At 44.2% G+C, this 15,360-nt stretch overlaps 1 protein-coding gene across 2 annotated transcripts in view; it reads left to right on the top strand.

Annotated features, from left to right (window-relative positions):
- Positions 1-15,360, top strand: part of XPO4 (exportin 4) — a 147,018-nt gene that overhangs the window by 23,457 nt on the left and 108,201 nt on the right. Inside the window, exons 1-3 of one of the 2 annotated variants that reach the window (XM_079775657.1) lie at positions 2,418-2,553; positions 2,656-2,797; positions 10,753-10,891. In XM_079775657.1, the coding sequence (XP_079631783.1) occupies positions 2,703-2,797; positions 10,753-10,891 (234 nt within the window). In that variant the 5' untranslated portion in view covers positions 2,418-2,553; positions 2,656-2,702. Of the gene's footprint in view, positions 1-2,417; positions 2,554-2,655; positions 2,798-10,752; positions 10,892-15,360 lie in introns of those variants that run through there. The other variant, XM_079775656.1, reaches the window with a different exon arrangement.

The following is a 15,360-nucleotide window of genomic DNA, read 5'->3' as shown; positions in this document are numbered from 1 at the left end:
GTGTAGTGTAGGAAGGCTAATAACAGTTTTCATGAGAAAGTGTAATTTATTAGGTTAGAAAAATTCCTTCTTTGAAATTTGGCTTTTTTCCCCCAAATTCCTCCTTTCGTAGAGATCTTTTTATGGGGGTAGTAATATAGAGATCTTCATTTCATACCAAGCAGAGGAAAAGAGTTACCTTGAGCCCTGGCCAGGTACCTCAGTTGGTTAGAGCCTTGTACCATTATGCCAAGGTGGGGGGTTCAATTCTCGGTCAGGATACATATAGGAATCAATTAATGAATGCTTGGATTGGTGGAGCAACAGATGGATGCAACAGATCAGATGGATGTTTTTCTCTTTGTCCCTCCCCCTTTTTCCTTCCCTCCCTCTTCTCTCCCCCTCTCCCCATCACCTCTCCCTTTCCCTCCCCCTCTTTCTAAAAATCAATTTATAAAAAGTCACCTTGGAAACTTTGAATGTCATTCACCATTTATAATTGTGCCTCCAGCACAAATAGTTAGAAGTAAGCATGTTCCATTGCCCTTGAAGACCAGAAGGTGCTTGTTTGGTCTTGCCTTCCTTGGCATGTGCAGTTGGGGCTGGATCAGCATTGCTCAAGGAACACACAGCCTTGTGATCTTGGATTTCCTTCTTCATCTCTTGGTGCTTCACTTCCTTTAACTGTAAAATGGCAGGAATTGAACTAGATGATCTTTGGAGTTCTATTTCTAAAGTTCTGTGAATCCCTTCGATTTTGCTTTCTTGTTAAAATCCATGGTTAAGGACTTCAGGTTTCTTGCTCTTAAAATTTTTACTGTTGTAATGGAATATGAAGATAGGCAGAAACCATCATTTTGTTTCAAAGATTTATAAGAGATTATTTGAGTTACCATTATGAAGCAGTACTATATTTCTCCATAAGCGATCTAAATAGATAAAGCTGGTTTTTGTTGCAAATCCTCTTTTAATAAGACACTTAATTTTCTCCTGGAACTTTAAATGCATCTTTTCATTATAAGTTTCCATTTTTGGAAGCGATTGCTTTATTTATTAAGGTTTCTAAATTTTTGTGAGTTTTGATGATCATCTGAAGAATTCTATCATGTAAAGATAGCATGGAATAATAAAACGTTGAAAAGAAGGTCCAAATTGGTTCCTCTTATTAGTTTTAGAATTTTCTAGATTCCTAGGTAGTGTAATGTAATAGGAATTTATGTAGAGTATACCTTTTCTCTCACATTTTTATAGCTAATTATGTCAAGTTCACTTGTAAGATTTCTAAATGACCTAAACTTGAACAGGAGAGAAAATGGTGTATCTTCGTGCTCTGCTGCTAATTTCTTGAAGGTGCCATTGTCTGCTTAGAGTGAATTTCTCATGGCTTTCAGATAATCATGTCCAGTGATCTTGGCAAATAACCTGCACTCTAATCATAGACATTTCATGGATTTTACATGATGGTTACTTTTGGGAGCTTCAGAAAATTTCCACTTTTTCTTGACTTTATTTTGACTGTTTCTTCCTTTTGATTAATGCTGTTTGAAAAGACTAGACTTGTAATATGAATAAAAGAAAAATAGAAAATTAATATAAAATATTTTTTAGGTATGTTAATTTTCTATTTTCCACCCCCCCCTCTGGATTCAATTTTTAGTTCAGATACTATCACTTGCTAGTTACGGCTGGATCTTTCTAAGTGTAGCTTTGGGATTTTACTCAGTTTGATCAGTATTGCAATCAGAAAATTCACAAGAACTTCTCACCTTGTGTAAATTTATTTATTTATTTTTTACTTTTTTTTTTAATTTGAGAAAAATATCTTAATGATTATATTTATTTCTGAACTTACTATTGGAGATGGGTCATCCTGCTGCAAGCTTAATTACTTACATTGAAATATATATATATATATATATATATGTATGTATATATAATTTTGTTAATCTTCACCTTAGAGTACTTTTCCCATTGATTTTTAGAGAGAGTGAAAGGGGGAGGGGAGAGAAGAGAGAGAGAGAGAGAGAGGGAAAGAAAGAGAGAGAGAGAGAGAGAGAGAGAGAGAGAGAGAGAGAGAAACATTGATATGAGACACACACAGATTGGTTGGCTCCCACACACACCCCAACTGGGCCCGGGGATTGAACCTGCAACTCAAGTACATGCCCTTGACTGGGAATCCAACCCAAGACCCTTCAGTCTGCAGGCTGATGCTCTAACCATGGAGCAACCAACCAGGGCTACATTGAAATATTTTAACAGTGTGGCTCATCACAAATAGTAATGTTCAAAGACTACTTTATTAAGGTATTTTGCAGGTACCAAGTTCTGTTTTACACAGGGTGAGAATCTCTTAGGAAGTTTTCTGACTGCTTTATATTTTTATTTTATTTTTTTTAAAGCTGTGTTATTTTTTAGTTCCTCATGCTTTGGAAGTAACAGTTGAAGAGAGGTGAGGAAAGTTTGTGAAAATTGTGATCGGGGATTAGCTGCCACCTGCCAGAGGTGTCTTCTGAGAGGAACTAACCTCTTTGTGGTGCTAGAGCAAGGTCCCTGGATTAAAAAAAACAACAGGTAACCATCTTATTCCTTGTCTGAAAAGTTCAATTAATAAATGCAACGTGTGCAAGGGAAGATGAGCTGGTGTTTACAGAAAGAATCTAATTCTCTCCTCAGAAACAAGCAAGGTGGACTATGTCCTCTTTCAAGCTGCCACGGCCATCATGGAGGCAGTGGTCCGAGAGTGGATTCTCTTGGAAAAGGGCAGCATTGAGTCACTGCGAACATTCCTTTTAACCTACGTCTTACAGAGGCCCAAGTAAGTACAGAGGAGTTCTGCGGAAACACTCGTGCCAAGCTATCCTTTTGGAGCTTTCCCTTTGTTTTTCTCTGTTTCTCTTAATGATGGACATTATGGAGAAGCTCTGTGTGGGCCTCGTGTTTTAAAACTCATACACGCGGCCCTAGTCAGTTTGGCTTAGGGAGTAGAGCGTCGGCCTGGGGTCTGAAGGGTCCTGGGTTCGATTCTGGTCAAGGGCACATGTCCGGGTTGTGGGCTCCATTCCCAGTGCGGGCGTGCGTGCAGGAGACAGCCTATCAATAATTCTCTCTCATCATTGATGTTTCTGTCTCTCTTTCTCTCTGAAATCAATAAAAACATATTTAAAAACAGCCCTGGACCGTTTGGCTCAATGGATAGAGCATCAGCCTGCGAACTGAAAGGTCCCAGGTTCGATTCCGGTCAAGGGCACATGCCCGGGTTGTGGGCTCGATCCCTCGTGGGGGACTTGCAGGAGGCAGCCGATCCATGATTCTCTCCCATCATGGATGTTTCTATCTCTCTCTCTCTCCCTCTTCCTTCCTCTCTGAAATCAACCAAAATATATACATATTTAAAAACAAAGCAAACCCCTCATACACATGATTATAGCTTGTTTTCCTACTTAATGAAACAGTGATTTTTAAAAAAGTTGACTTTATTGGGGTGACAGTGGTTAATAAAATTATATGGGTTTCAGGTGTACATTTCTATAATACATCATCTGTATATTGTATTGTGTGTTCACCACCCCAAGGAAATAATGATTTTTGGGTTTATGATACTAGATTTTGTTTCTTTGAGAAGATTGTGCTGGATGTTAGTTTTTTTTGTTGTTCTTTGTTTTGTGGTTGTTTGGAAGATTTTGGTTTTAAGTAAAAGTTGATTTTGGACTCAGTTGAAAAGCCTTTTTAGTTGTTCTTCCTTTGGTGCTTGGTAAGTATTATAAGACAGGTGAGTATCCCAAGATGGGTGAGGGAAGAATTAAGTACATTGACAAATCAAACATTACCTATATATGTGTATAGAAATGTATGTTACATAAAAAGATTGTAGAAGAAAAAAAGCACCAAATTCTTTAACAGTTCCTTTGGAGAGGGGCTCCAGTTTAAGCAATGGGGTGAAGGTGAATTTCTTTCCACCTTATATACATTGTGTTTAAACATTTTATAAGATTGTATATATTTATTATTGCTTTATGGTTTTTTTTTAAATAAGAGGAAAATTATTAGCACACAACTTTTGGGGGGAGATTCACTTATAACTTCCTTTTCATGGTAAGTCCCATAACTGCCAAGTCTTCTTTTAAGAAGAGGCGTTGCACAGTCTCTGTGTGCTGTTCGGGCTGTTGGATACTTTTTGGCATGCATGCTATTAATTTCCAAGTTTAATGAAGAAAAGGTTATGTAATTAAAAATGTTAGTCATGAGGAATGTGGATTGGTGGTGATAAACATGCATAAAGCTTTAAAAGTAATATGGAGCACACTGTTGTTATACCTTCCTACTGACTGTTCATGGGCAGTCTCTGAGTTTGTAATATTGAATCATAATTACTGGCATGACTTTAGCATTCAGTTAAGTGCTAATTGCTTTACATATAGAAGATGCATGAAAGAAAAAAGCCAACGTTTGTTTAGCATGTTAGCATTGCATGTTTAATGAATGTGTTCTATAGATGAGTGGCTATACATGTATGTTTTCTGGTTTTAACAGAGGAAGATCAATTTGCTCCAGTTTCAAACCTTTCTCTTTTTTTATGCTGGTTTTCTTTATTATTTATTTTCCTAGTCCTATATAATAAAGAGAGAATATGCTAATTGACCGTCAAGCCTCACAAAGATGGCAGCGCCCACAGCCAATAAGGAGGGAATATGCTAATTGACTGCCACACTCTCAAAGATGGCAGCGCACACAGCCACAAAATGGAGGCACCCAGTCCCCTCAGCCCTGCCGGGGCAGCAGGTGCACGGCATGGCCGGGCCTGCCCCCAGGCGGGTCTGGCGCTCTGTGCGCCTGCCTCCGGAGTCCCCCAGTCCCTTCAGTCCCCCAGCCGCCCAGGGCCAGCCCAAGGGACGACCAAACGACTGAACAAGCAGGCTGCATGGGGCGACCAGGCCGGCAAGGGGGTTAGTGAGGGACAGTCAGATGACTGAACAGCATGCTGCATGGGGTGACCAGGCTGGCGGGGAGGGGCGTGAGGGGCGACCAGCCTGGCAGGGGGGGCAGTTGGGGGCGACTAGGACGGCAGGGGAGGCAGTTGGGGGCAACTAGGCCGGTGGGGGGCGACCAGGCCAGCAGTGGGGGCACTTGGGGGCGACCAGGCCGGGGGGGCGTGGTACAGTTGGGGGCAACCAGACTGGCGGGGGGGGGGGCAGTTAGGGGCGACCAGGCCGGCAGAGGGGGGTAGTTGGGTGCGACCAGGCCGGTGGGGGGTGGGGGCTGTTAGGGGTGACCAGGCTGGCGGCGGGGGGGTGGGAGGGAGAGAGCAGTTAGGAGCGACCAGGCCAGCAGGGAGGGGGCAGTTAGGGGTGGTCAGGTCGGCATGCAGAGGCATTGAAGGGCAATCAGGCTGGCAGGGTGGGGTGCAGTTAGGGGCGACCAGGCAGGCAGGCAGGTGAGCGATTAGGAGCCAGCGGTTCAGGATTGTGAGAGGGATGTCTGACTGACCAGCAGTCGTGCACCTGGCCTCTAGTAATTTATAATTCTTGTCAATAGAGATAGATATATGAAACTAGTTTTATGTACATTCCTAGTAATAGTATTCAGCTTTATGTACTTTTTCTAGTAGTAGTGAGTGTATTTGAAACTGTTGGGTTCCTCAAATGTACAAAAATTCCCTTTGGTCAACTCATATTCTTGCCTATAATAGGATCGCTCTATTTGGTTAATGAATGTTTCAAGTCTGTGTTTTGAAGAAACATTTTTCACGTTAGTCTAGACGTAGGGATATGTGTTTATTCATTTGCATAAATTTTTCTCTCTTTTTTTAAAATCCTCATATGAGAATATTTTTCCATTGAATTTTAGAGAGAGGGAAAGACACAAATATTGATGTGAGAGAAACGCATCCATTAGTTGCCTCCCATATGTGCCCTGACCAGGGCCTGGGCTGGGGCGGAGCCTGCAACCGTGGTATGTGCCTTTGACGGGAATTGAACCTGGTGCCTTTGGTCCGCAGGCCGACCTTCTGTCCACTGAGCCTAACCAGCTAGGACCATTTGCATTCCTTTCTAACATGCCTGTTATGTGGCAGGCATATACTCTACCAGGGGACCACAGTACCAGCAGGCCTGGCATGGTGGCCAATCTGGGAGGTGGAGTTAAACCCCGGTAACAGGTGGTGTTACAATAGGTGTTGGAGAGCCTCCTGATACCTGTTGATGACCAGCCAAGTGTGGGACTCTCTTCAGGGATGCTGTCTGGACAAAGTAGCACCATAGTCTGGCAGAGGGCAGAGCAATTCAGAGGCCTGGAAGTGCGTGGACTTTGTGACAGAAACTGTGGAGGAAGTTCAGTATATCTGCAGTTCTTAGTGTGTGTAGAAAGGATGAGATCAGAGAGGGAAGTCGGTACCCACCCATAAAGAGCCTTAGGAGTGGGTGACCATATCATTTACTAGTATGTCCAAATGGGGATACTTTTCAGAGTAAAAGAAAGCACTATTGCCAGAACCGGTTTGGCTCAGTGGATAGAGCGTCGGCCTGCAGACTGAAGGGTCACGGGTTTGATTCCGGTCAAGGGCATGTACCTTGGATGTGGGCACATCCCCAGTAGGTGGTGTGCAGGAGGCAGCTGATCGATGTTTCTAACTCTCTATCCCTCTCCCTTCCTCTCTGTAAAAAAATCAATAAAATATATTAAAAAAAAAAAAAGAAAGCACTATTTTTAAAAATATTGATTTTTATAGATAGGGAGGGAGAGAGAGAGAGAGAAACATCAATGATGAGAGAGTTGTTAATCAGCTGCCTCGTGCATGCACCACACTGGGGATGTAGACATGTGCCCTGACCAGGAATCGAACCGTGACCTCCTGGTTCATTGGTCAATGCTCAACCACTGAGCCACACTGACCAGGCAAGAAAGCACTATTAATAACTAGAGATCCAATGCACGAAATTTGTGTGAGAGTAGGCCTTCTTTCCCCCGTCTGCTGGCACCAGATTCCCTCTGGCACCTGGGACCCAGGCTTTACTCTGGCCGTTGGCAAGACACCCAGGACCCGGGCTTCCCTTACAGTCCCGGCTTTGTCTGGAAGGACGTCCGGTCTAATTAACATATTGCACTTTTATTATTATAGATTATGTTGGACAGCAGGTAAATTGGGAGTGTTCCACGAAAGTTCATCTGGGTCCCACTGCTTATAAGTCATGTTAAGGAAATTGGGATATTTTTGCAAGTGTTAGAGGATATTTATAATAGCTGGGTCCATCTACAGGGTTTTATGCTAAGTGAAATAAGTCAGATAAAAACAAATACTCATATGTGGAATCTAAAGAGCAAAATAAGTGAACAAACTCATAAATAAATACAGAGAACATACTGATGGTTACCAGATGGGAAAGGGGTTAAGGGGGCTAGTAAAAAAGGAAAAGGGATTAAGAAGTATAAATTGGCAGTTACAAAATAGCCACAGGGGCCCTTGCTGGGTAGCTCAGTTGGTTGAGTGTTGTCCTGATATGCCAAGTTTGCAGGTTGGATCCCCAGTCAGGGCACATACAAAAATCAACCAATGAATGTGTAACAAAGTGATGCTTCTCCCCCTCTCCCTCCCCCTCCTCCCCTCTCTCTCTGTCTCTAAAAAGATATCAATTAAAAAATAGTCACAGGGTGTAAAGTACAGCATAGGGAATAGAGTTAATATTGTAATAACTATGTATGGTGCCACGTGGGCACTTGGATTATCTGGGGGATTAGTTTGTAAATTATATAATTGTTTAACCTCTATGCTGTACACCTGAAACTAATAAAATAACTAGTGACCCAGTGCACGGATTCGCGCACATTAAAAGGAAATTAATTAGAAGGTGGCCAGTGGGGCGGGACTGTGCGAGACGGGATTGGATATGCCCTGGAGCCAACCTCCCGTGGTACCTCCCCGGCCAGCTGCACCTGGGGTGGTGCTGTGGTTCAAAAGGTGTCTGTGGAGTGAGCGGGTCTCTCTGGCAGGTGGGGTCCCTCGGCCTGGACTGTGAGGATGTTCAATATCCCCCGTGGGGTCCTGGAGGGCACTCTGCAAAGTTGATTTCGTACAGGGTGTGGAATGGAAACACAAGTGTGCAGTAAACCAGATTTGGGGTGGACAGTGCCCCAGCAGCAACATAATACATGGCCGAAGGTGGAATTGTGCGGACCTATGAGGAATCAGGCTCCCTCCTCTCTGGTTTCGGGGTGTGTCACCTGAGAACAGCCCCTGCTAAGTCACTGCAGCTTGGCAGCTCCTCTGTAGAGCATCTGCCCCCTGGTGGTCAGTGCGCGTCCTAGCAACTGGTTAGACCATCGGACATTTAACATATTAGCCATCCATCTATCTATCTATCTATCTATCTATCTATCTATCTATCTATCTCACACTGAGTGGCCAGATTATTATGATCTCTGAATGCATAATAATCTGGCCACTCTGTGTGTGTGTGTGTGTGTGTGTGTGTGTGTGCGCGCGCACACACACACACACACACACACACACACTAGAGGTCCGGTGCACAAAATTCGTGCCCGGGGTCGGGGGTTGTCCCTCAGCCCAGCCTGCACCCTCTCCAATCTGGGATCCCTCTCACAATCTAGGACTGCTGGCTCCCAACTGCTCGCTTGCCTGCCTGCCTGATTGCCCCTAACCGCCTCTGCCTGCCAGCTTGATCACCCCCTAACCACTCCCCTGACAGCCTGATTGATGTCTAACTGCTCCCCTGCCAGCCTGTTGGCCCCTAACTGCCTTCCCCTGCAGGCCTGGTCATCCCTAACTGCCCTCCCCTGCAGGCCTGGTTCCTCCCTCCCCCCCCAACAGCTCTCCCCTGCAGGCCTGGGTCTCCCCCAAATGCCCTTCCCTGCAGGCCCGGTCGCCCCAACTTCCCTCCTCTGCTGGCCTGGTCACCCCAACTGCCCTCCCTTGTAGGCCTGGTCCCTCCCAACTGCCCTCCGCTGCTGGCCTGATTGCTCCCAACTACCCTCCCCTGCTGGCCTGATCCCTCCCAACTGCCCTCCCTTGCTGGCCATCTTGTGGCGGCCATCTTGTGTCCACATGGGGGCAGCCATCTTTGACCATATGTGGGCAGCCATCTTTTGTGTTGGAGTGACAGTCAATTTGCATATTGCTCTTTTATTAGATAGAATAGAGGCCTGGTGCATGGATGGGGGCCAGCTGGTTTGCCCTGAAGGGTGTCCTGGATCAGGGTGGGGGTTCCCTTTGGGCATGATGTGGCCTGGGCGAGGGGCCTGTGGTGGTTTGCAGGCTGGCCACGCGCCCCGGCGACCCAAGCCAAGGCCCTGGTATCTGGGATTTAGTTATCTTCTATAATTGAAACTTTGTAGCCTTCAGCGGAGGCCAGGGCAGTCCAGGAACTTGGCTTCCTCCATTGCCAGGGAAACCCAAGCCTCCTGCTCGCTCCGTGGCCACAGCTATCTTGGTTGGGTTAATTTGCATACTCACTCCTGATTGGCTGGTGGGCGTGGCTTGTGAGTAGCAGAGGTACTGTCAATTTGCATATTACTAAATTTTTTTTCCTTAGATAGGAGATATATATATTTTAGAGGCCCGGTGCATGAATTCGTGCATGGGTGGGGTCCCGCCAGCCTGGCCGGGGGTGGGGACATGGGCAGTTGGCTGGCCTCCCTGCTGGTTGAACTCCTGGTCGAGGGGTCAATTTGCATATTAGCCTTTTATTATATAGGATATACACTGAATAGCCAGATTATTATGCGTTCAGAGATCATAATAATCTGGCCACACAGTGTATATAGATATTGAATGTCAACTGTAATTGAAAAATTTGGGTTTTATTTCAAGGACACTTGGTAGTTGTATCCTTGTGCACTCTAAAGGCTGGATTGTAAAGTTCAGGGTTATGTTTTCTTTAAGATTTTGAAAAGGCAGTTAAATCTCTATGCCCTTGTCTAATGAGCTTTTTTTCTTTAAAAAATATATATTTTTTATTGATTTTAGAGAGGAAGGGAGAGTGGGAGAGAGAGAGAGATAGAAACATCAGTGATGAGAGAGAATCACTGATTGGCTGCCTCCTGCACACCCCCCACTAGGGATCGAGCCCACAAACCAGGCATGTGCCCTTGGCCGGAATTGAACCCAGGACCCTTCAGTCCACAGGCCGATGCTTCTATCTACTGAGCCAAACTGGTGAGGGCTAATGAGCTTTTTATAATGCCTCCACTTAGGACCAGTACTTCTGCCACCACACCGAGGAACATCTCAGAGATGAGATTTTAAAAAAGATTTTTAAAAATTTGTTTGTTTCTATAACGTTGTGTATTGAATAACTAGCATGTTGCCTTTCCATGGGAATAGATTTAAGATTATATTACTGCTTGGAGATGGATATTGGGTCAGAATTTCTATCTTAATTGGTGGAATCTTAATATGGCTCTTAGTGAGCTGACATATGAATCGAACATTGATTGAAGAAACTAATGCTTACAATAGTGCTTAGTGTGCACTGGGCACAGTTTTGAGAATATTCAATTCTTGTAATAAGCCTGTTCCTGTTGTCCCCATTCCACAGAAGAGAAAACTGAGACTGTGAGCATTAACTATCTTACCTAGGGTCACATAGCCGGTAGATAATGGAGTGTGGCTTTGCACTCAGGTCTTCTGGCTTTGGAGTCTATACATAATCACTGAGATGTAAGCAGGGTTATTAGGAGTTCAGGCATAGTGAGACATTTGGGAGTAATTTTATATTAGAATTATGTAAAATTTTTCACTTTGATCTTTATGTTTTACAGCCTCCAAAAGTATGTTCGGGAACAGATTCTCTTAGCAGTAGCAGTAATTGTAAAACGAGGCTCACTAGATAAGTCAATTGACTGCAAGAGCATTTTTCATGAAGTCAGCCAGTTGATCAGTAGTGGCAATCCCACTGTGGTAAGTATGCTAACTATTCACATTCGTAAATATTTATTTTTTATGTTATACCGATTCCATTACTGCAATGGCTATCTACATGAAAGAAAAAGCAGTATTTAATTGTTCCTATTTTCTCTAGTCCTTTTCATACATGTGTACATACTGTAGATATAGTGTAGTTCGCTTTTTCATTTGATCCTGTTTTCATATTGCTGTAGTATTCATAATCATCATCTTAATGATGTAAAATATCATAAGCTAATATACCACACTATGCTTAGCTATTTTCCTTCTATTGAACATTTCCTCCATATTTAATAAACCTTTGACAGATACTAGTGAACATGGATATAGTGTTGGCTAGAAACTTCCTTTATAAAGGAGATTTTAAGAGATATTTGAAAAAAAGAGATTATTGATGGTTTTCTGTGGATGAAAGAGGGTTGACCTCATGAGTTAAGTGAGGTCAAACTATTTAGGTTCGTTGGCCAGAAACTATGTAGTTTGGCTTTCACTCTTCCCTTTCTAATAATGTATTTTTTGTGGCCATCCCTTATACTAGTCTAACTTAACTGTTTAAATAAATTTGGGGCAGTATAGTAGATTTGCTGATTTTTTATTGTGGATTAACACTTAGGGGCTGCCCAGAGGAGACAGCACTCAATAAGCATTCATCAAGTGTTGATCTCCCTATTTGTATCACCCTTATATTTATATAATCTTATTAGGACATGAATAATACTAAATGATCTCTTGTTCTATCAAATAATATTTTAATTATTGAAAGTCAGAAGTAAGTATTTATGCTATTATTTGTGAGTGAAAACTAATTGTGTATTAAAATGGAAAACCAACTTATTAGCTCTAGTTTTAATGCCTTAAGAAATATTTTATAGTCTTGATTCTCTACAGATAATTTTGTGGACGACTATCTAATTCATAAAATGTTTCCTAAGGATATTATATTTTTCAGACACAGTACAGTTTCCATTTATCATGACGTGTTCTTAGAGCAAGTGTGCTTGTACAGTTATTAGATAACTAGAGGCACGGTGCACGAAATTCGTGTACCGGCGGTGGGGGGGGTCCCCTCAGCCCAGCCTGCACCCTCTAGCAGTCTGGGAGCCCTCAGGGGATGTCCGACTGACAGCTTAGGCCCGCTCCCCCCACGGGGAGCGGGCCAAAGCCGTCAGTCGGACATCCTTAGCGTTGCTGCGGAGGCAGGAGCGGCTCCCACTACTGCTGCTGCGCTTGCCAGCCGTGAGCCCAGCTTCTGGATGAACAGTGCTCCCCCTGTGGGAGTGCACTGACCACCAGGGGGCAGCTCCTGCATTGAGCATCTGCCCCCTGGTGGTCAGTGCGTGTCATAGTGACTGGTTGTTCCGCTGTCGTGCCGAAACCAGATCTCCAACCTCCCCTGAGGAGTTCCGGATTGCAAGAGAGCACAGGCCAGGCCGAGAGACCCCACGGGTGCACAATCAGGGCCGGGGAGGGATGCGGGAGATTGGCCAGTTGGGGAGGGATCGTGGGAGGGCTGCAGGGTGTTTCCGGCCTGTCTCGCTCAGTCCCGATCGACCGGACCCCAGCAGCAAGCTGACCTATTGGTCAGAGCATCTGCCCCCTGGTGGTCAGTGCATGTCATAGTAAGCAGTTGAGTGGCCTTAGCATATCATTAGCTATTATGCTTTGACTAGAGGCCCAGTGCATGAAGATTCATGCACTCGGGGGCGTCCCTCAGCCCAACCACCCTCTCACAATCCGGGACCCCTCGGGTAGGGTCCATAGGCCTGGCCTGAGATCAGGGCCTATCGGGTCTTTCCTTCCCAGGTCTGCAGGAAGCTGGCCCCACCCCCGCCGCTGCCACTGCTTGCCATCTGTGCAGCACTGCCTCCCCTCCCTGCCACCAGTGGCCTCCCTCTGCAGGCGACAGGCTGGGGTGCAACGGCTTGGCTGGCCTGGGCCTCCCTCTTTCTTTGCTGGGGTTTGGGGCCAGCCATGCAAGGGGCTGTCTGCCTACCTGATTGCCCCTAACTGCTCGCCTACCTGCCTGATCATCCCTAACCACTGGTCTGCCTACCTGATCACCCCTATCCACTCTGCCTGCCTGCCTGATGGCCCCTAACAGCTTGCTTGGGGGCGGGGCAAGCCCAGTGAGGGTCTGTCTGCCTACCTGATCACCCCTACCGCTGGTCTGCCTACCTGATCTCCCCTAACCACTTGTCTGCCTACCTGATCACCCCTAACCACTGGTCTGCCTACCTGATCACCCCTATCCACTCTGCCTGCCTGCCTGATTGCCCCTAACAGCTTTCTTGGGGGCGGGGTCAGCCCAGTGAGGGTCTGTCTGCCTACCTGATCACCCCTACTGCTGGTCTGCTTACCTGATCTCCCCTAACCTCTGGTCTGCCTACCTGATCACCCCTAACCCGTCTGCCTGCGTGCCCAAGGCCGGAAAAGCCTTCTGTGGAGGCTTTCCCGGTCTTGGGCTCGGCTGCACCCCAGTGTCCCGGGGACGGATCGCAGAAGCCGACCGCCAGTTGCCTGCCATCCGTCGCAGGCTCCCCGCTGGTGCCCAAGGCCAGAAAAGCCTCCGGCAGGATGGTTTCCTGGTGGGAGTGGCTTGTGGGTATAGCGAAGGTACGGTCAATTTGCATATTACTCTATTATTAGGTAGGATTGGTTGAATGGCTGATTGGACAACCGGACACTTAGCATATTATGCTTTTATTATATAGGATAGGTTGTTTCATGCCCATCTTTGTGATGGGTCATTTTCCTTCTGTTGCTATAAAGGTTGCTGAGGTTACTTCACTGCAGTTTGCAAGGGTCAGATCTATTGTGTACTAGTGTTAGAGGGATAGATATGGAAACTTTAACTTCCTAAGGAAAGAAGCTAAATGTTTTTATTTGAAATTAATGTTTAAGCAAAAATTTAATCTATTTCATGTTTCTTTTGTTTCCTTTGATGGTAGGCATACATTAAATAGCTTTTAGAGCTGTTTAATTTAGCACTTAAGTCTCCTCTCTTTCTCTTTACCATGTAAGAGAAGTGGGTGAGAAACTAACTTGTCCTCGGCAGTGCTGCCCTGGATGTGATTCTAGCTTAATCTCCCTTATCACAAGTCTCATTGGTTAGAGGAGCAGCTGGAAGTCTGAATGTACGGCAACCTTTCATAAAGTTTATTCTTGGTAATAAAGCTCCTGGGGTAAGAGCCAAGCTATTATAAGAGACAATCCTCTCTCTGAACAAGAGTATTGTATTTTGTCAGCTGGAGTTAGTGTTTGAGTATCTTGTGCTTGTGACAGTAAGCTGGTGAGTAAGGCAAGCTATCTCTTAGGGTATTTTTTCACTGTAATGAAATTAATGGCTTTTAATAAAAATGAGAATGCTACTGTAAGACTTGAATGTGAAGACAACAGTTACTTAGTTGTTAGTGAATTAACTTGTGGATTTTCAGTACTTCAATGAAAGAGAACAGATTAGACAATTTTATAACCTTGAAGTCTCATTGAGTTTCTTCTGCTTGTTTTACATATTTAAGTTTTCTTTTTGGAATTTATCAACAACTAAAAATATAGGGAATACATTGTGTATTCATTTTTCACTTCCCCTTTGTATTAATATAGTGTTAGATGTAGAGATAAAGTTGACTCATTAATCCAGATAACTGAGCATCTACTCTGTTACTTTAGTGATGCTCTAGTTATGGCTTTCCCTTATTAATTGATAACCTATCTTGTGATTTTAATTTGGTGGAATATAGATAATAAAGAAGTAGGATCAGAAAAGCCAAAATAGGTGATTATTTTATATCATGATGATAAAAATCCTGTTGCTTCTTTATCTTATGGTAACCTGCTACATTTTACATGGTACTTTTACCTGCATGATTTAATTTGAACCTTAGGACAATCACATGAATTAGGCAGGGCAGAGGGTGTGACCCTTTCTGTAGGTGAAAAAAGTGAAGCCAAGACAGAAGTGAGTTGCCCTCAGGTACCTAAAGTGGCAAATCCTGAGCTGCTGTAACCCAGATTTCCTGAATTCTTTGTCTAAACAGGGGGATTCTAGTACTGGACTCCAAAAAGAGTCCTGCAATGTTTTTATTTAGAATTTACTTTGGATATAGTTTTAATAAATTGTATTACTTGGTTTCTAATTTGTTGGAATTATCAATTTAGGATGGCTTGTTAGTGCTGGTCACATTGCAAACAGCATGTGTGACACCAGACCAAGATGACAGAAAAATGGGAGTGGTGTAATCCAAAAGCCTGGGCTTTGGCACCCCTTGGTCATGGCATGTAAAGCCTGTGTGTTTTAGTAGATTTCATTTGTTTTCTATTACAACATCAAATAGTAAGTGCCTTAGAAATAAGTCTTTTGGAAAGATTTATAAGAAGTAAGTTCCATTAAAAATGCTTGCTGCGTTTGGAAAATGAACAGATATTCGCTTAATTCTTTTTTATCTTGGATAAATGAAGCCTTG

The sequence above is a fragment of the Cnephaeus nilssonii genome (genome assembly GCF_951640355.1).
Source record: "Cnephaeus nilssonii genome assembly, chromosome: 6".
Lineage (NCBI taxonomy): Eukaryota > Metazoa > Chordata > Mammalia > Chiroptera > Vespertilionidae > Cnephaeus > Cnephaeus nilssonii.
This window is presented reverse-complemented; position numbering and strand designations above follow the sequence as displayed.